Here is a 19,820-nt window from a genome sequence, read left to right on the forward strand (position 1 = left end):
CCTTCGGGCATCTGAAGCAACCTAACGAACCTATCCTACCTATATCTTGGATTAATGTGACTATGGTCAAAACATTACACAGGAACATTACGATCTGCCTGATCTTACGATCGGCCGCCGACATACATATTTCCCTTTTTACTATTACCCTTTGATCGCCACGTCTATCTGACGACCGCCATGTCTGACCGTCAATTCTATGGCTGCTACTCGCCGCCGATAGGCGCCGATTCTCAAAAGACGCTAGTGTGGACGTAGCTTGCGAGGGCGCCTATATATAACATTTTTATCGAAGCAATGTATTACAGTATACATTTTTTCCAGATGAGTTGCAGTAAATACTTTCATCTGCCCTGTGTTCTCGCTTCCGGAGGTTTCATGGACTTCCAGACCAAGTCTTCGTTTTGCAAGGACCACTTGTATCAAGTGGCACTTATTTGTAAGTGTTCACACTCATTAACATTTCCTACTACTTCAGAATTATATTTAAGCATATTACTATATTAGAAATATTAAGGCACAACTTGCTTGTATTTTTATTTTAGACTTGTCAATTAATGGACATTACATTACAGATGTAGAGCATAATTGTTTTCCATCGTATTTTCTCGGAAACGTTCGTATTTTTCATGCTAGTTCAGTCAATGTCAGTACTTTTTCAGGGTTCCGTACCCAAAGGGTAAAACGGGACCCTATTACTAAGACTTCGCTGTCCGTCCGTCCGTCTGTCACCAGGCTGTATCTCACGAACCGTGATAGCTAGACAGTTGAAATTTTCACAGATGATGTATTTCTGTTGCCGCTATAACAACAAATACTAAAAACAATAAAATAAAGATTTAAATGGGGCTCCCATACAACAAACGTGATTTTTGACCAAAGTCAAGCAACGTCGGGAGTGGTCAGTACTTGGATGGGTGACCGTTTTTTTTTTTGCTTTTTTTTGTTTTTTTTTGCATTATGGTACGGAACCCTTCGTGCGCGAGTCCGACTCGCACTTGCCCGGTTTTTACAGAGGCTGATTGAAATAGCAAGACAAGTTCGTAAGTTTCCGTGATAATAGGTACGATGGAAAATAATTATACATTATGTACAGACTATGCAAACAGTGTCAGGTAGAGAGACAACGTTTGTCATGGTATACAATCACGCTTCTTTATCGGCTGTCACCATGCCTGTCACTTTCTATCAAATATGCGTAAGTGCGAAAGTGACGCGTGACACGACAAAAGATAAAAATACGCGCTATCCGTGCAGGTTAGACTAGCAATGAAAGCTGTGTTTAACAGTGGTGTTCTTTACCAGGTACAGCTGACATTGACTGCCGGACGTGCCGAGCCATCGGCGATATATTCAACCTCATGACATGCGTCACTTGCGGCGCGCATTATCACGGGACCTGCGTCGGCCTCGCACAGTTACCAGGTATTTCGACTATTATTACCCAAATTTATGAGGTTGCATTGTTTTATCAACTAGTTTCTATCACTAGTTTTGGCCTCCATCAGAGCAGCTTATTGTAGTGTCTGCATTGTCACCTTCCATAAGAATACCTTATTTGAGCCCAATCAAACATCAGGATATATTTCAAATCCAACTTCCAAGATTTGACCCTACATAAGATATTTCCGGTATAAAAATTGTATAAATACACAGTTTTTTATTAGGGGCTGTCCATAAATTACGTTATCAATTTTTGTCATCCAAGAATCATGCTACCATCATCCGATGTCCAGACTCCCCCCCCCCCCTAATTTGAAATGACGTAATTTATGAATAGCCCCTTAGCCTATAGGAGTGTCCCACTGCTGGGCAAAGGCCTCCCCACTTTCCCGACATTTGGTCCTATCCGACGCATATACCAAACATATTAGGCGCAAAAAACGTATAACTAACGTAAACGTTGTCTTGCAGGAGTACGCGCGGGTTGGTCGTGCCGCTCATGCCGAGTGTGCCAAGTCTGCCGCGGAGAAAGCGCGACCGGCGTCCCCGCCTCAGACTCCCGCGCGGTAACGTGCGAGCACTGCGACAAGATGTACCACGCCATGTGCCTGCGGCCTCGCATGGCGACCGTGCCTAAATACGGCTGGAAGTGTATGGTGAGCGTCCTATTGTTCACTATATCAAACCATGCACCTTGTTTTATCAATTATCATCATTATCATCATTATCATTCCTAAGTCATGGGGATAATTACATTACGCGGTTATCACATTGATGCGAATTCTCACGTCGCTTCGATGTATGAGCGTGACAGCGTTTATGTGCGCATATGCGTTGTGTGAGCTTAATGTCCAAGGAATTTACTATCGGCTGATGGCGCACGAACGTTTTATCGTTAGGATGTTGACTTTTATATACAAATAATAATCGTCACTTCCACCCTATAAAGCTGTTTTCTTAGGATTGCGGTGCCGTCATATAGCGGCCGTCTCCATACAAAATAATAGGGCTATATATGGGTGTAGTAGTATTTATATTACGGCTATATGACGGCACCGCTATCCTAGGAAACCAGAGCTTAACCCCTATCGTGTTCCAGTGCTGCCGCATCTGCTCGGACTGCGGCGCGCGGTCGCCCGGCGCGGGCCCGTCGTCGCGCTGGCACGCGCACTACACGGTGTGCGACTCGTGCTACCAGCAGCGCAACAAGGGCAGCTGCTGCCCGCTGTGCCGCCGCGCCTACCGCGCCGCCGCCTACCGAGACATGATCCGGTGTATTACGTGCAAGAGGTACGCTCTTCTATATATGAAGATAGAATAACTCCAAATCTGACAAACACTTAAGGCGCAGTTCCTTCAGGAACAGCTCTAAATGTTGGTCTTGGACCAATGTTGGCCGCTGCATGCCGCTGCTATGTGAACGTGAATTAATTGTCGTTCTTCGGCCGATCTCCTTAAATACTTCCATAGACTGGCACTCCTAAGGGCCCATTTAGACGATGCGAAAACTCGCATGCGAGTTTTATAACATTGCGGGTTTTGATCGGTCTTTATCGTCCAAATCAAATGTTGAATTGGACGTAACCAACAGTCCGCAATGTAACTAAAATCGCATGCGAGTTCGCGCGCCGTCTAAATCAGCCCTTTACTTTTAAATACTCGAATTCGGCAAGTGTTACGAAGTTTACCTAAAGTAATGTTCTGATAGTTTGTTTATTTTATCCCAATCAAACATTAATCACCAACCACACCAATTTATATATAAAGTCAATGCCGCTCGAAGCATTGTTAGCAGCAATAACTAAAACTGCGTATACTTATTCTAGATACGTCCACGGCATGTGCGATCCGGAGGCCGAGCCGCAGCTGTACAAGCTGAAGAAAGAGCAGAACCCGCAGTACGAGTACAACTGTCCCATCTGCAAGACACAAATGCAGATTACCGGCTCGAAACTCGGCTGTAAGTATACAGGGTGGCCAAAAAATAAGTGCATTCCCGTTGCCAGGGAGGTTTTGAAATTATACTGAGCAACTTTTAGTTTGGGACCAACCCCGAATTCACGAAAAATAATTTGGCTGTTTCATACATTTTGGCTAGTCCAGGGTTGGTCCTGTAGTATAAGTACATCCCGACAAGGTCCATGATGCAGCGCCGCGCACGATAGACGTCGCGTTTAAAGGGTTATAGGTTAGGTTATAGGTTCTCGCGGGCTTGGTTTCCGCAACTCGACGTCTCATTAATGCGCCTATTTTGCGTGGTGGGTTGGCGGCACTATTCTTGCCAACCCAACTCTACCGGGAAGCCTAGCAGACCCTTGACGTTGCCGATGACTTCTGGGAGAGACCTCGGTGAGCCGAGGTGTCGTGCCCGGTATTCTGCCACCCCTGGGCATTCGAGAATGACGTGGGCGGCTGTCTCCTCTGCCTCCATGCAAGCCCTGCAGAGGGGGCTCAAGGGGTTACACAGTTTAAATTTGTAATGTAGGTTGTTGTGACGATTGTTTCAGCATTCGAGGATGACAACACGGCCTCTACGTCCCAGGACTCATCGTTCGGTGACGAGAATTCGCAGCAGGAACAGGACCCTCTCGCTATTGAACCTAAGGTATCTAGTTCAAATTTGATGGAAATATATTGAAATAATTAGCTGGTATTTTAGCTAGCTTTGTATTTGTATTTATTGATCGTAAATCATTGTTAAACATAGGTATTTATTTTTCTTAGTAGTAATTTTTGTAATTAATATCTTGTAATGTCTGCATAATCGTAAGAAATGAATATTTAGGTTATTATATTTCGAACCACAATGAAACGCGAATAAGTCAGCTGGTTCGTTGAATTCAGCGAGTCGACGTTATTGGAATCAATATGACCTAGTTACTGCTCTGAATTAGCTATAAATCGTTTGCCTTTATCTGCCATTTTGACTTATGTATTTGTAAGAAAGGGATAAAACATATAACTAAATCAGACCCGTAAAATTTTATGAATATCACCTCGTATGTTATAGGTTCATGCACTAACCTGTAATTCCTTTCAGCCGGACGTCGGCCTCGGCAAGGGCAAGCCGTACACTGTCTCCTCAAAAGTCGCTAAAAAGAAGATGGGCGGCTACAAATTCAAAGGCGGGATGCACCCCGCCAAACTGGGCTTCCAGAAGCGCGCGAGATCGGTGCTAGACTTCGGTCGCAAGAGGGGCACAAAACCCAAGATGCGGGGGGTGTTTGGAGTGCCTGGGTTGGGGCTGCAGAGGCCCCAGGCCCCGGACAATAAGACGACGGAGGATGATCCTGGTAAGATTGTCTCTTAGTAGTGAGAGGGTGTTAAATTTTGGTTTGAGCGGAAGAGTATGAAACCTAAAGGAAACTCGCTTAATCGCCAAGATGACAATTGTGTATCGAAAACGCAAATCACCCATTAAACAATATAATAAGGAAATTACGGCATTTTTCGTTCACATTTGTCACCCAATTTTTTTTTCTTTTCAATTGGCGTTTGACAAACTACATATTAACACTTGGTTAGACCCCTGGTTCAATGTTAGTGCGCGTTTCGTAGCAGGAATTGGCCTGATGACAAATTTTGAAATCCCTTTTAATATTGTCGGTACACTTGTATTGGTTCCGAAAAACACAATATTTCAGCTATACTCATAAGATTTAACATAAATAATTGCATTTTATTATAGCCAGTTTAAACCTCGCGCGAAAACGCCTCGCACGCCATTTGTGACGTCATAAATTATGGTGGTAGACATTGCTTACATACTTACAGTTACGAATTTCCCTTGAATCCGAATGATATTGTTAATTCAGCACCATATATTAATTTAGGGATGATAAATACATTACAAAAATTGTTCACAATAAGTCATTTTATACAAAGACTCTCACACGGTTGCAATTTAAGATGAATTATTTAGATACATGTAAATTTTGAGTGAAAATCACCGAGCGCCGGATTTACTTTTTAATTTTTAATTTTTTCTAGTTACGACAACCAACATGGCAATGATAGTTCCATTCAGCCAAATAATTAAAAAAGTTTTTTGGGGAAATATCGTATTATTTAGCATTTTATTTATATAATATCAAAAAATATTTACTTTATATCGTGTAATAATATTTTTTGGACGTAATAAATGTTTAGTGGCGAAACAATATTTTTTTTGAACCTCCAAACTCTTTAGCGAGTACGTAATGGATTACAGTCAATGAGGTTGTCTATGTTGCTCTAAGAAATATGTCATGCATTGATGACGTCAACTCTTACGTCGCCTCTGATTGGAGTTTCATTCAAAATGGCCGAGTGGAGAATTTCGCACTTTTATTTTATTGAATATATTAATAATCCTTCAGTTTATACTGAGATTGGGCCATATTTTAGAATCATATTAACATATACGTTTCTTTGAAACCATTATTTCCATGGTTCTTTGTTACTGTCATCAGGCCAATAGTAGGATGTGCAGCGCGCGTACAATGGTAGCGAATTTTGAGTTTTTTTTGTGATTATTTGTTTTCAAGTGATAAAATTTAAGAACCATATTTTTCGTTTATGTATATTTCTGTATTTTTACATAAAATGTGTTTGTTTCAGGCGTAGAGAACAAGCTGGTGCTTTGTTCGAGTAAAGACAAGTTCGTGCTGACACAAGACTTGTGCGTTATGTGCGGTGCCGTGGGCACAGACTCCGAAGGGTGCCTTATCGCCTGCTCGCAGTGCGGGCAGACTTCTCATCCGTATTGTGTTAATATTAAGGTAGGTTATTATTATGTATTATATAAACTTGACAACCCTGAACCCTGAACCTGAATCCTTGACTTGACTCCTGAAGAAAGGCCAGGTCAAGAGCACCCTAAACCGGCGAGCGTGTATGAGGAATGTTATGAATGTGAAGGAAGCGAAAGGGGTATGTCAGGATCGTAGCAAGTGGAAATCAGTGGTCTCTGCCTACCCCTCCGGGAAATAGGCGTGATTATATGTATGTATGTAAACTTGACATATTAACCGTTTGACCGCCAAAGACGTCACTGACGCGACTTTGTCGTCGTTTGTTATCACTGTAGTTTTTACCCGTATGATTTCCTTAGGATACTTAGCAGATTAGCCACTAATTCACGTGGCTAAAACTTGGCTACTTGCTTGTTCCAAACGTTGTTAACACAATCCATTTCGCAGGTATCTCAAGTAATAGTAACAATGGGCTGGCGCTGCATCGACTGCACGGTCTGCGAGGGCTGCGGCAACCGCGGCGACGACGGGCTACTCGTGCTGTGCGACGACTGCGACACTGCGTGGCATACTTACTGCGCCAGGCCGCAGCTGGCCGAGGTTCCGAGGGGAGCGTGGCGGTGCGAGCGCTGCAGGAGGTGTCTCACTTGCGGGACCAGAGAGACCACGGCTTGGTGCGAGAACTACACAGGTAAAGACTACTAACAATAAGTGTCTAAATAGGTCAAAATATAAAATGGTGCCCATAAATCTATTCACACATTTGAATCAAGTTATCAACTTATCAGCCACAGCGTCGAACGTGACATCATACTGGGGCAAGTTGAAGGCAAGTGCGCTAGAGGAGAGAGAAGATGGTCGAATTCCATAAAACAAGCACGTGGTTCCATGCAGAGGGCAGCCCACATAGCCCTTGTTCGCGAAAAATGGAGGGACATAACTAGTTGTTGGTCACGATCCTCACTCATGAGGGAACGACGAAGAAGAAGATCAACTTATCGACTTGCTTTGTAAAACAAACTTACATCTGATTGCTACTAAACTGCTGCTAACTATGTACAAAAATTGCCTAAATCAATCCCATATCGCAGCATAGATCATCTCTTACTAACAAGTATGAATGTGTCCCGTGAGTGCTCAAGATAGAAGTCTTGTTATTTATTAAATTTACTATTTTGTGTTCAGAATGCGGGCCGTGCGCGTCGCTAGTGATGTGCTGCGTATGTTCGGAGCCGTATTCGGACGGAGAACTAATAATCCAGTGCGAAAAGTGCATGCGATGGTTGCACGCTTGCTGCGACTCGATAAGGAGTGAGGCGGACGCCGAAACTTGTTGTAGAGCTGGGTAAGTGAAATTCTACAGTAACTTAAGGTTACAATTACATATTCTTCAACTAGCTCAGTGTTCTTTAGACTATGGCTCGCGACCCCATGGGGGGTGGCGTTTGGCGAAGCCTCTGCTAGCTTTAAAACAATATATTTACGCGAATCATTTTGATCGTAATGTAATCGTAATTTTGACCGCCGGATGCCTTGCGATCGGAAACGATGTCGGGTCCGAAGACTCTTGCAAGAATTGTTTTTCGTTTCAGTTTCTCATGTTGTGCTCTTTCCTGGCAGTTGAAGCATCAATGTCATTCTGTTGTTTTCATTTGAATCACGGAACGGAAAGGGTCGGTTGAACCAAATCGCCTGCCACCTGTAAAAGAGTTTGTTAAATTTTATTGTATGGAAAGTTTCATAGTTAATTGCCGAGTAACATCATTCATTCTGTCAATTGGCGTCGGAGCAATAGCACCGCGGTCGCTCCCGCGGTTTCGCCGCTGGTCGGTCAACATCAGAGCTCGCCATTAACCTTTTGGAGGCCAATGTCCAATATATCCGCACCGCAGGTTCAACGCCAAAGACCGATTAATCGGTCACAGACCACAGACCGACATATGCATAAAGTTCAATTTCAGTTTTGACACATCGGTGACGTGGCGTCCGAGTGACAGTTTTGTGTTAGATACGGCGACGAAAAGGTTAATCGTGTCCCCCCCCCAGCTACAACTGCGTGGTGTGCCGCGGGCGCGACACGGCGCCGCCGCACCTGGCGCGCGCCGCGGAGGCGCCGGCCGCGCCGCGCGCGCCTCCCCCCACCGCGGCCGCGCTAGGGCTCGGCGGCGAGTACTACGTGGACGACGTGTGCCTCAGCCAGCGCGGCGCGCACCACATGAAGCAGCTCGAGGCCGAGATGGGCATCACGCACACCCGCCGCAAGAGGCGCTTCAAGAACGAGACCACCGAGAAGGACCAAGGTCAGTTTGTGACTCTAAGGCCCACTTGCACCATACCATTAATCCGGGGTTAACCGGTTAAACTTGGTGTTACCATGGTTACCAGTACAATTTGACACTAGGGCAACGGTTTAACCGCGTAACCCAGGGTTAGTGGGATGTTGCAAGTGGGCCTAAAGCTTGTTTGAATACTGCCTTTTGTACCTGCGGCGGTAACACTTCTCCATCGACGTCCGCCTTAGAGCATTTAGTGACTGGAGAACGCCTTGTCTGTCATTTTCTGTACCAAACAGGCTGCCGATTTTTGCGGAGGACACGTCAAATGTATGGCTATTTGTACGTAACTATGGAAGGTAGAGATGAGGAAAACAATCTTCATGTATTAAAAAGTGTCCCTCAAAAACATTAAATAGGCCGCGCCGCGGCGCCACTGTGCATCGCGAACCAATTTTTGACGGTCTTTTAGCCTTGTCGGTAGTGACCCCGCTTACTTCTACACTCCATATACGTAACGTACAAATGGCCATGTCAGATAAACGTCAGTCCATACAAAAGTTTTTATGCAAGGTTTTCGCTCTTAAAGGTGACTCCGGTTATTAAATGCTCTAACTAAGACTTCCACCTCTACATTTTAACCTCCTAAGGCCCAAGCTCCTACCTATAGTACTTATTCAGTTCAATGGAATTTTAATCATATTCGATTGGAACAGAGTTGCTTTTGCTTTGTTTCGTCCAGTTTTTGAACAACGCAAAATGAACTCTATTACCTGCATTGTAGGTTCAAATTTCTGTGGAAAATTTTGCATTTTTCATTTGTATGGCTGGACCTTAGGAGGATATATCATGTCCATAAAGTTTACAAATGTCACGTGAAACTGCGCACAGCGTCACGTTGTACAGAAATGGTACTTCTTCCCATACATTGTGACCAAAGTTCTATCTAAACCTGGTTTTTACACCCCAAATATTAAAATTACAGTTCGATTGGCAAATCATGTTTTAGTACTAAACTATCAGATACTGGGATATAAAACGAAGGTTTAGATAACATAATCTCACTATATAAAACATCTAACTTGCATTTTTGTGTGTCCACGCTGGCATTGTGGATTGGTGTAGAAATAATGGCATCTATTGAAACAGTGGTTCAGAACGCAGACGTCGAGATGCCAGACGACTCCAAGCCAGACAGCACGGCTGAAGTTAAGGAGGAACCTGGTATGTTTGCTCATACGATATTCAACCTTACGTTGCATTTGATAAGTAAACCTTATTGCAACATGACTTCATTAATGCTCTTGTAGACTTTTGATGCTGTAATCCAACCTTAAGTTGCTAAGTGTAAAGTTTACTTATTTCTGATTCAAAATTTACCTATTTTTATTCGGAATAGTTTCAATTGTCAAGCCCGCTCCACACTCGCGTTCGCGGCGTCGTGCCGCGATTTGCGCACGAGTGTGGAGGGGGCATCAAAAGTAGAGTTTGCGCCAACCTTACACAGTATGCACCATGTTTACATTATTGGAACCATGATATTGATATAGTGTATCAGGGTTTCATTTTGCAGAATTGTCTGGCATGGTACAATCTAAATACCTTATGTGTAAACTTTATCTGCTTTTTTTGTATGAATGCTAAAATAATTTCAAACTTATTTGAAGTTAAATCATATCAATAATTAGTATGGATTTATTTCTCGTATACCAATATTATTTTGCCACACAATTTCACTAGCACATTCTCCACAGGTATATCAAACGCGAACCTCAAAGAGGGCATACTCTGGAACGTAGTAAACGAAGGCCCCCCGCCCGAAGGCTTCACCGTTTACACCACTGAATCCGGGCTCACTGTACTACGGAGAAAGAGACAGAGGAACCTGAACAAGCTGGGTATTGGAGGGTTCGTGGTGCGACAGAGACAGAACACTAAGGCGCAGGCTGATGATGAGAAGGATGGTGATGGGACGCAGGCGTCTGGAGGTAACTATTACTCAATGTATTCATAGATTTTACTTACTTGGTTGGCGCGATGACCCAAAATGAGTCTTGGCCTCCAACACAGGAGCAAGCCACTTTGATCGGTCCAGAGCGGTATCCCGCCAGCTTTCGCCGACGCCGAGCTCACGGAGATCTGCCTCCACTCTATCTGCCTAACAGTATTTAGGATGACCAACAGGACGGCGTCCAGTTGATCGACCCAAGTTATGCCCTTTTGGCTGCTACTCCTAGATTTTAATGATTGTAATAGTTTAGGAAAAGAAAATAAATAACAAAATTGATAACGATATTTCGTAAAGTTTTTTTTACTTGCAACTTGCTTTTTAAATTATGGGAATTTTTTTATTGAGTCGGCTTAAACATAGAAAAGTAACATGTTTGTTTACTGTTGCAAACATCTATTATATTATCTAGGACAATCAAGTGGGAATCCGTTCAGAAAAATCAGAACAGTGTGCAATGTTTTCACATTGTAGTAATTTGTTTCTGATATTTGTTTAATCAGACCAATTTTGATGTATGGGTGTGAAGCTTGGACGCTGACTCAGAAAGAAGAGAGCAAGCTCTTAGTGGCGGAGAGGAAAATCTGGCGGAAGATTTTGGGGCCTATCAGAGAGGAGGATGGAACTTGGAGGCGTAGAAAAAATAGGGAGCTAGAGGAGCTGGTTGCGATGCCTAATATAATTGGCGAGATCAAAGCAACACGACTCCGCTGGCTTGGTCACCTGGAGAGGATGGGAGAGGATCGTGCTGTGAGAAGAGCGTATGTGGGGCACCCGAGCGGAAAACGGCCGTCTGGGCGTCCCAGATACCGCTGGAGTGACGAAGCCCAAAAAGACCTGTCCGCCCTCGGAATACCCAACTGGCGTGAAGTGGCGCAGAATAGGGCAGAATGGCGCTCTCTTGTGTCAGAGGCCAAGATCCTCTTTGGGTCACTGAGCCAGTGATGTATGTATGTATGTATTTGTTTAATCAATGGACCTTTTGGCACAATGGTCTCTTAACTACTACCCAACTACAGGTCATATCCGGCCGCGAGTTCGTACTTCTGGCCCGCGGAACTTCTTTGGCTTCGCCGGCCTAGCCGTCATGGCCTGGTCAAAAACTTTGGAAACCCCTGTTCATGCAGATTTTATAGCAATATTACGAGTACTTGAAGTATTTACTACTAATACAAGTATACATGTATATAGATAGCACTGGTGAGAGTTGGAAGAGGCCTATGCCGACGGGCACACCACACTAAGAGACATTCTATAACATATACAATGTACATCTCACAAACTAAATATAGAATCTGTATTCACATCTTATATGGATTAAAGGCTTATTTAATTTAATTTAGTGGTAAATACTGGAACAACATAACCTTATCTGTATTTTACGACAGAATCGCCAGGCAACAAGCGCAAGCCACGTCGCAAACCGCGCTCCAAACTGATGGAACAGTTCCCGTCTTACATGCAAGAAGCGTTTTTCGGAAAAGAACTGTTGGAACCTGCCAAGCCGGCTGTCAGTTCTACTGGTATGTTATTTCTTGTTTTATATTATACATACTTTAATGAAATATGTCTTGTCGGATAGTACGTATGTGTCAAGAAGCACTTTCTACTGTCAAAAGCTTCTAGAAAGGACGCTATAAATTATGTGGCATTTGTTATGTTTAATTCGAGATTAGATGTTTACTTATTCAGGAGCGTTGTATATTTGTCATTAAAAGACCCAGATTGTTATAGTACTTTGTCGTAATACGTAACTACTTAGTAAAACACGCCTCTAGTCTATTCAAGCTCTCATCTCTTAGCAAAAAAGATACTTCATGCAAGCGTACTTGTATGATCTACGCGGCTTTTAATGTGATATGTGCGTCCATTATATACCTTATAAAAAGATAGGTAACATATGCCGCATGGCAAAAACTGGATGCAGTAATATCTGCCCAATTGAATTGAATCGGGTCACAAGTTATCTATGATTACCATTTGCAGGCAACCCGTCGTCCAGCCCCGGCGGCCTAGCGCGGCCCGGGACGCCCGAGGGCTACCGGGAGCTGCGCGACTTCCGTCTGGAGCCCGACAACAGCGACAGCGACGACGAGGAGGTGCTCGCGGCGCTCACCACCTTCAACGAGAACGACAGCTCCTACATCATCACCCTCAACTCCGTGAGTACCTATAGTCTGTATCTTTAGGTATTTAAAAAAGAGTAAACAAAATCCACCTTCAAATGGCTTCTTAAACCAGTTGAGGGTAGATGAAAACATTACATGATCAAATTTAATAATGTAGGTTTAAGTCAGGCCGTTGACAGATCCAGGTGGTATTGTATTTGGTTGGTTAATTAATAAATGTTAAAACTACCCGAGAATTTACACATTATTTGTTTACTTTTATTTTAGTACCTAAAGATACAGAGTATAATAAAGTACTGAAGATATAGGAGCCACGCGGCGCGCGAGTTCTGACGAATTAGACCTAACTAAAATGTCATTCTATGGAATTTGCTAACTATGTAAACAAAAGTCAATTGTAAATTCATCAGTCAGAGACAATTTCAATATGGAGATTTGTTTAGGTGGTGCATGCGCTTGTACTGATACAAGATCAAATTAGAAGTGAAAGAACTACTAATAAAGCCATGCATGCCTACAAGGGCTATCACAGACTTAGTAATAATGTAATACAAGAGCTCTTATACTATCATTCTTTAATTCTGTAAATTACATACACAAGTTATACCGTTATTAAGTAGGATTATCGTGCTAATGCGTTTAATTGCACCAAAAATAGTACAACCCGCTATATAGACATGGTATTTAAAACGTAGGTTTTCAATAAGGTCTTTCAATACATTATGAATAGGAGCGTGTCTTTGATTTAGGACTGAATGGAATTACAGTAAATAGAATTAATTCAAAATGGAAATCCATTAACACTTGATCACATTTACAGGAGGAAGTAGAGCTCCTGAACACCCTAAAGCCCAAAGTGGAGAAAGACGACCCAGATAACTCCAAAATCAAGACTGAAGCCACGGAAGACGGTGTGAAGCATACAGAGGACTCAACAGCACTGAAAAACGCGATTCTCGGCCCGCAGCCCGCCGAGAGCGAGCCATCTGTGCCTTCCGAGATACCCACTGTACACAGTACTAAGACTGAAACTATCAGCAGCGGTAAGTAATGGGATTATTTTATATCAGTGGTTGCTAACCATTTCAATATTGTTAATCCCGTCACCCGATAGCGCCAAAATCATGACTCAAGTCACGGAAGATGCTGAAGACACTGAAGAGACTTAACAGCACTAAGTCTGAAACTATGGGATTCTTTTAGATGCCTTCTGGCTTAACTGAGATCACTGACTCATGTTATTTGGAAATTGTTGTTATCTGTACTCTTTAAGTGTACAATTATATCTATAAAAACCTATGTTTACAAATAAATATATGATTTATGACAATCCGTTCGGCCAGGAACATGTCTCGTGAATGTTAATGACATTCAACTATTGTTTTAAAAGTGACCCAGGAGAACGTAACTTAACGTAATTTGTACGAACGAAATGCTGCAGCAACATTATGCAGCAGGATGTGTTTATAACTCTAGAATTTCAGTATAATTGTTACTTTATGGGCTCCGTAGCTAGACTTGAAATTTTCACAGATGATGTTGATGTTGTAGATGATGTATGTATTTGTAATACTAAAAACAGAACAAAATAAATATTTAAGAGTGGCTCCTATACAACAAACGTGATGTTTTTGCGTAATGGTACGGAACCCTTCGTGCGCGAGTCCGACTCGCACTTGGCCGGTTTTTTTTTTCGCTTACACGCCAACTTTATCAGTAACTATTTACGGCAGAGTTAAAATTTCCACAGAAACTGGCGGATCGTCCCAAGCGTCGACGATATCGCCGAAAGATGACCTGTCGCTATTGGGCGTCAATCTGGACGCCATGGTGCGAGACACTCTCCCCGATATGGACAGCAACGATGTCGATGAGATATTCAAAGGCGTGCTGACCGACGATTCACAGGTATAATAGTTTTAACTATTAACTATTACACATGTTGGCGAAGCGAGTGTTACAGCAAGGCATAGTATGCAGCGAGGAGTATAAAGCTGATCCAAATCAACATTAGACACCGTTTCAAATTAGTGAAATTTATGATTTCTACTTCGTTGACTTTCTACTGAAAAGTTTATCAACTCCTCTGAATGGAGCTCTTTCTCTTTACCCAACCTGTCTAACAGCTAAAATCAGAAATTAACTACCCTGACTACATATTCGGCTCTTCCTTTTATGACTTGTAAAAAATTACTCACCATTTTTAATAACATCTCAGTATTATTATTCCTGATTATCAAGGATCGAGTTAGAAAAGGCTCATTGCATAGACATATAAAATTGTATAAAATAGTAATATCTGAAAAAAAGTATTAATTCGACTCCATGTGGCCAGGAATCTCAAGAATCATCTGTATCATACGTGAACTCCATGTCTGGCACGCCGTACTCGCAGCAGCGGCAGCAGTTGCAAAGCCCGATGGAATACGCCTCGCCTTACCACACCGATTTCGGCGGGAGCAGGTAAACACAAAAGATATTTAAAGTGTAGTGAATTAGTAGATTGTTAACCAAGGTTGGAAAGTGAACCATTTCACCTGAGATATTTTAGTTCGAGGGTGAGATGGTTACTTTTACCCGAGTTAAACACTCTACTTTTCATTTCCACTATGAGGAAAGTTAAACACGAGAAATGTAGGTTTATTATTGGTAAGTATAATTCTTTAGAACAAATTATTAACAGATATTTAGATAAACCACATAACTATAAGTCACTGGAATCACTTGAAAATGTAAACGGCGCCAATTTCAGTCATGCGGAAGCTGATATGAGAGCTTATAATACGGCATATATTGCTGTTAGCCGTTGCTCGAAGTAAAAATTAAAAAAAAAGTTACTTTCCACCCTAGGGTGGGAAATGCAATTTTCCACCCGGTTATCAGCTTATGAAAGTAAACTTTCCGAACAGGAGAGATGAAAAATTCTTTCCCATCGTATTTTCTCGGAAACGAATATATTTCTTCCGAATCGAGAAAATTGTGTAAATAATCCTTACCCAAAGTATATTCTCGGAAACATACGAACGTGTCATGCTATTTCAGTCACTTATTCTGTGGTTGAGTCATGTGCCGATGTTTTTAGTGTTAGCTTACCTACTTTAGCAGAGTTGTAACGTGTCGTTCTGTGTACAGCAGCAACAGCGCGCTGAGCCCCCTGTTCTCGGAGTGCGGCGGCGGCGCGTGGGGCGGCGAGCAGCCCGCCGCGCCCACGCCCTCCTACAACCAGCGCTCCGCCGAGAAGATGCGCGCCGACGAGAGTGAGTACTATACTCAGCACTACAGTTAGCGATAGTTGCTAAGCGGGCGAGGTGTTCAAAATGATCTTGACGCGACTGTATTGTTAAGAGAACGCGTCAAGGTAATTTTGAACACCTTAGCAACTTGTGCTGCTGACTGTACGTACAATTATTATTGCGAATCCGAATAATCTGTTCTATGAGGGTTAAAGTCCGCTAAGTAACCATTTTTATATTCTAGTGACCAAAGAAACAAGTCTTTAAATTCATAGCCTCAAATTGACGATTTTCAAACGCGCATTGAAACCAGAAATCAATAATTTTGATATCTTAGGGGACATTTGGCAGGATTGTATGTTTATGTTATATTTATATATTTAAAAATTTCCATAGAGGTTCTAGTTTATCATAATTAACAAAAGACATCGCAATGAATCGGATGAACGGATTTAATAGCTACAATGCCCCAAATAGACACGCATAGCAATCCAACTTATAACATAACACCCCTTTTTTGCGTCGGGAGTTAAAAACCTCATCAACGAAACAATCTTTAACGATACGCATCTGACGTCGATGACGACGATTGACGATGTCCTGTTCTAGTTTTACTTTTGTGTCCTAATACTCGATAAAACAACACTACTCATGTTCAGGCCTGGGCCCCGCCGCGACCATATCAGCAGTTCTATACGCGAACACGAACCACCCCGAATGGAAGACCGAGTTCCCCAACTGGACGGACCGCTGCAAGCAAATACTAAAGAAATGGCGCGCGCTCCCCGTAGAGCAAAAAGCACCTTATTTACAACGGGCCAGGGACAATAGGAGCGCTATTCGCATGAAGAAAGCACAGCAGGTACGTACGCGTGGTGTGCTCAGTGTGGTGTGTGCTAACCCGACTCACTTACCACTTGTCTTAATGAAGACGCGTTTTAGCTTCGGAGTTCGCTAAATAGGGTGTTCACTTAGCGAGAAAGTTTATTTTGACACTTATGTTGTATGGATGCAGGGCCATAACCGCGAAAATCGAAGTTCACAAATTGAAGGCATTTTTCTCTTGTCACTCCAATTACGCCTTCAATGGAGTAAAAGAGAAAGATCCCCGCAATTTGCGAAATCTGTTTTCGCGGTAGCCCCTCAGTTGTCACAAAGTGTCGGCCCGATTCGAACTTTAAGATACGTCAGTTAATAGATCTAGAAACGATATGGATTAGATATGTCAGTGTCAAATATGACGTTTCTTCAAACAAAAACCTCACTGACACTAACACATCTGATACACATAGTTTCTAGATCTATGAATTGACGTATCTTAAAGTTCGAATCAGGCAGTGTAAAATCCTAGTTTACACACTTAAAATCTGTTCATGTCTGCTGTAAGAATGTGGAAGTTGTTAAAGTAAGGACGCTAACCATGAAGAATTTCCTATATTGACACGCTATTTCCTATCTCAATCGCCCGCGCAATAAGCATAGTTATATTGCGGTTCCGCTCGCACATCGCACCGCTCGCGGGACAGCAATATAATTACGTGCGTGCCTTATAGATGACGGGTCAATGTATAAAATTCTTCGTGCTTACTTTAGTTACACTTTTCAGTACAGCCATTTCTTAATTTTTTAGAGAACTTTGAATGTTCGTATATTGATGGATTATTTCATTTATACAATATAAGTATTCAGTGATCTAATCAACATAGTTCAAAATATTATTATGATGTTGGCTAAATAAATATGCGCCTTTAAGTGTTTTTTTTTTATAACTGACTGATAACAGGCATATAAAATCACGAGAGAACTTAAAAAATCTCATTTCCATAGCCATAGTTTTAATAAAAAATAGCTAATAACTAGATAGTTGTAACGAGGCAGTCTATATTAATTATTTAGCCAATAATCATATACCGAAATGTTTGAGTTTTACGATAACAAACAAGGTTTCAATCAATTACACTTTGCCACAATAGGGTACAGATTTAGTGCATAATTTATTTCCATCGTCTTTTCTCGGAAACGTTCGTATTTGTCATGCTGCTTCAGTCAACCTCAGTACCTTTTTTACCGAGACTGACTACAATAGCAAGACACGTTCGGACGTTTCCGTGAAAATACGAAGGAAAATAATTATGCACTACATTTGTAAATGATAGTCAAAGACCACAAAACACGCCATCACCGGCTAAGATGCGCTATTACGGGTGCTGTAGATCCTCTCGCTTATGCTCAAGCGTCACCCGCGCGCCTGTAAAGAGAGCTACAAAAGTGCATACCCACTTTACAAATGAAGTCCATTCATAAACTGGGTATACACTTTTGCAGCTATGTGTACTTGTAGCTCGGTCTCCTTAATTTTTTAATCTATTAATATGAAAACAAATACTAGAAACCGTATATCGTGCCGTGAACATAATAGTCTTACTAGATGTCGATCTTAAAACCCCCTAAAGGACCACCAAAGTGCCTATCGCGAACCGCTTCGGTCGTTCTTTCGTCTACATGCCTCTCTATCGCTCGAATATGCAAGAGCGATAGAAAGGTAGATAACGAACTTTCGATGTTCGTTGGCGCACTGCACATCGTACTACGCAGTAAACGCGAGCAGTTAGCGAGTATGCAAAAAGGCGCTTTCACAATATCTAGACGCACATTAAGCGCCACTTGCACCATCCCACTAACCCCGGGTTAACCGGTTAAAGCGTTAACCCAGTGTCAAATTGTACTGGTAAACATGGTAACTCTAGGTTTAACCGGTTAACCCCGAGTTAGAAAATGTGCTAGTGACCCTAAGAATGTCATCTAAAGAAACTGCTCTTTCACGCCGCATATTTGCTTGACTACAGCATCTATTACAATTTTACATTATGGTTAAGGGAATCGGGCAATTGCACAGCTTATATCACAATTGTGTTTAATCAATGATGTATGTGTTATTACGAAGTCTAAAGATGATTTAAGTGATAGGATCTACAGACAGATGACTAGCCATCAAATTGTAGGCACCAAGAAAGCTACTTTTATCAGTTTTGTTTTCCCTATAAACCTCTTTAAACCGTCCCTTATTATTCCTCTGTACTTAAATGTATTAAAATTATACTTATCTTATAAAAACAAAAACGTAAGAACGGTTCCTGATTTTCCGTGTATCACTTTCGACTACATACCTATGTTACAAGCGGAGGCATCGACTTCCAACTAATTTTAAGGGGTATATTATCTTATCGGGGTTAGTTTTATCGAGAGCGAGCGTGTTAGACTAAATATTAGAGAGGTGTAGTCCTCGTGCCTCGGCTTAAAGCCTAACTAAGCTGTCCGATGGCGCAACAGAGCGGAGGCAGCTTGGAGCCGGAGGCGCCGACGACGCCGACGCCGCCAGCGGAGCGCCCCGGGCCGGTGCGCGCGCCCAACGTGACGGTGACCGCGGGCGGGCTCCTGGAGGCGGACCAACACATCCGCGTGCTCACGCCCTCCGAGATCATGCGCACGTTGCCGCGCCTCGCCACCGTGCCGCACACGGTACACTACGCGCGTGACGCTCGCATACACACACATACTACACACACAACACATAAAGCAATACACAAGTTTCTCTCCAGTAGAAGATCATTAAAACTAACTACAAAGTTTTTCTTTAAATGTTTTCGTATAAAAAACAAAACCACTTTCGAGTCCTGACGCAATACAATGTTGACTTTCGTGTTACATTTATTCAATAAATTATTCTTATTTTTGTAGCCTCCCAAGTCTATTTTGAACTTTCATTGTGTAACTAGGGGTTCCAATTACAAAACCAAAACATTTGCTTCTGGGTCTCAGTAGGTTAAAAGTGGCAGTAGATTTTGATAACTGCCCGTTATACTCGTACAATACAAATAAAGAATTTCTACAAAATAACCGTAACTATATGCCATAAATTTCATTTCATTTGTCGTTCTATGTCCACGAACGAGATGGCGGTTGTACGCTTGTATTAGTGACCCTACTTGTCCTGTCGCCAC

At 42.4% G+C, this 19,820-nt stretch overlaps 1 protein-coding gene across 1 annotated transcript in view; it reads left to right on the forward strand.

Moving 5' to 3' along the window:
- Positions 1-19,820, forward strand: part of LOC134664346 (histone-lysine N-methyltransferase 2C-like) — a 77,862-nt gene that overhangs the window by 4,026 nt on the left and 54,016 nt on the right. Inside the window, exons 8-28 of the mRNA XM_063520920.1 lie at positions 325-439; positions 1,306-1,425; positions 1,915-2,099; positions 2,543-2,733; positions 3,270-3,403; positions 3,951-4,048; positions 4,484-4,736; positions 6,043-6,203; positions 6,624-6,867; positions 7,362-7,521; positions 8,223-8,476; positions 9,575-9,673; positions 10,204-10,437; positions 11,846-11,980; positions 12,444-12,619; positions 13,407-13,629; positions 14,337-14,494; positions 14,922-15,049; positions 15,719-15,843; positions 16,479-16,681; positions 19,150-19,215. Of these exons, the coding sequence (XP_063376990.1) occupies positions 325-439; positions 1,306-1,425; positions 1,915-2,099; positions 2,543-2,733; positions 3,270-3,403; positions 3,951-4,048; positions 4,484-4,736; positions 6,043-6,203; positions 6,624-6,867; positions 7,362-7,521; positions 8,223-8,476; positions 9,575-9,673; positions 10,204-10,437; positions 11,846-11,980; positions 12,444-12,619; positions 13,407-13,629; positions 14,337-14,494; positions 14,922-15,049; positions 15,719-15,843; positions 16,479-16,681; positions 19,150-19,215 (3,462 nt within the window). The remainder of the gene's footprint in view (positions 1-324; positions 440-1,305; positions 1,426-1,914; positions 2,100-2,542; positions 2,734-3,269; positions 3,404-3,950; positions 4,049-4,483; positions 4,737-6,042; positions 6,204-6,623; positions 6,868-7,361; positions 7,522-8,222; positions 8,477-9,574; positions 9,674-10,203; positions 10,438-11,845; positions 11,981-12,443; positions 12,620-13,406; positions 13,630-14,336; positions 14,495-14,921; positions 15,050-15,718; positions 15,844-16,478; positions 16,682-19,149; positions 19,216-19,820) is intronic.

Source organism: Cydia fagiglandana, chromosome 5 (assembly GCF_963556715.1).
Source record: "Cydia fagiglandana chromosome 5, ilCydFagi1.1, whole genome shotgun sequence".
Taxonomy (NCBI): Eukaryota; Metazoa; Arthropoda; class Insecta; order Lepidoptera; family Tortricidae; genus Cydia; species Cydia fagiglandana.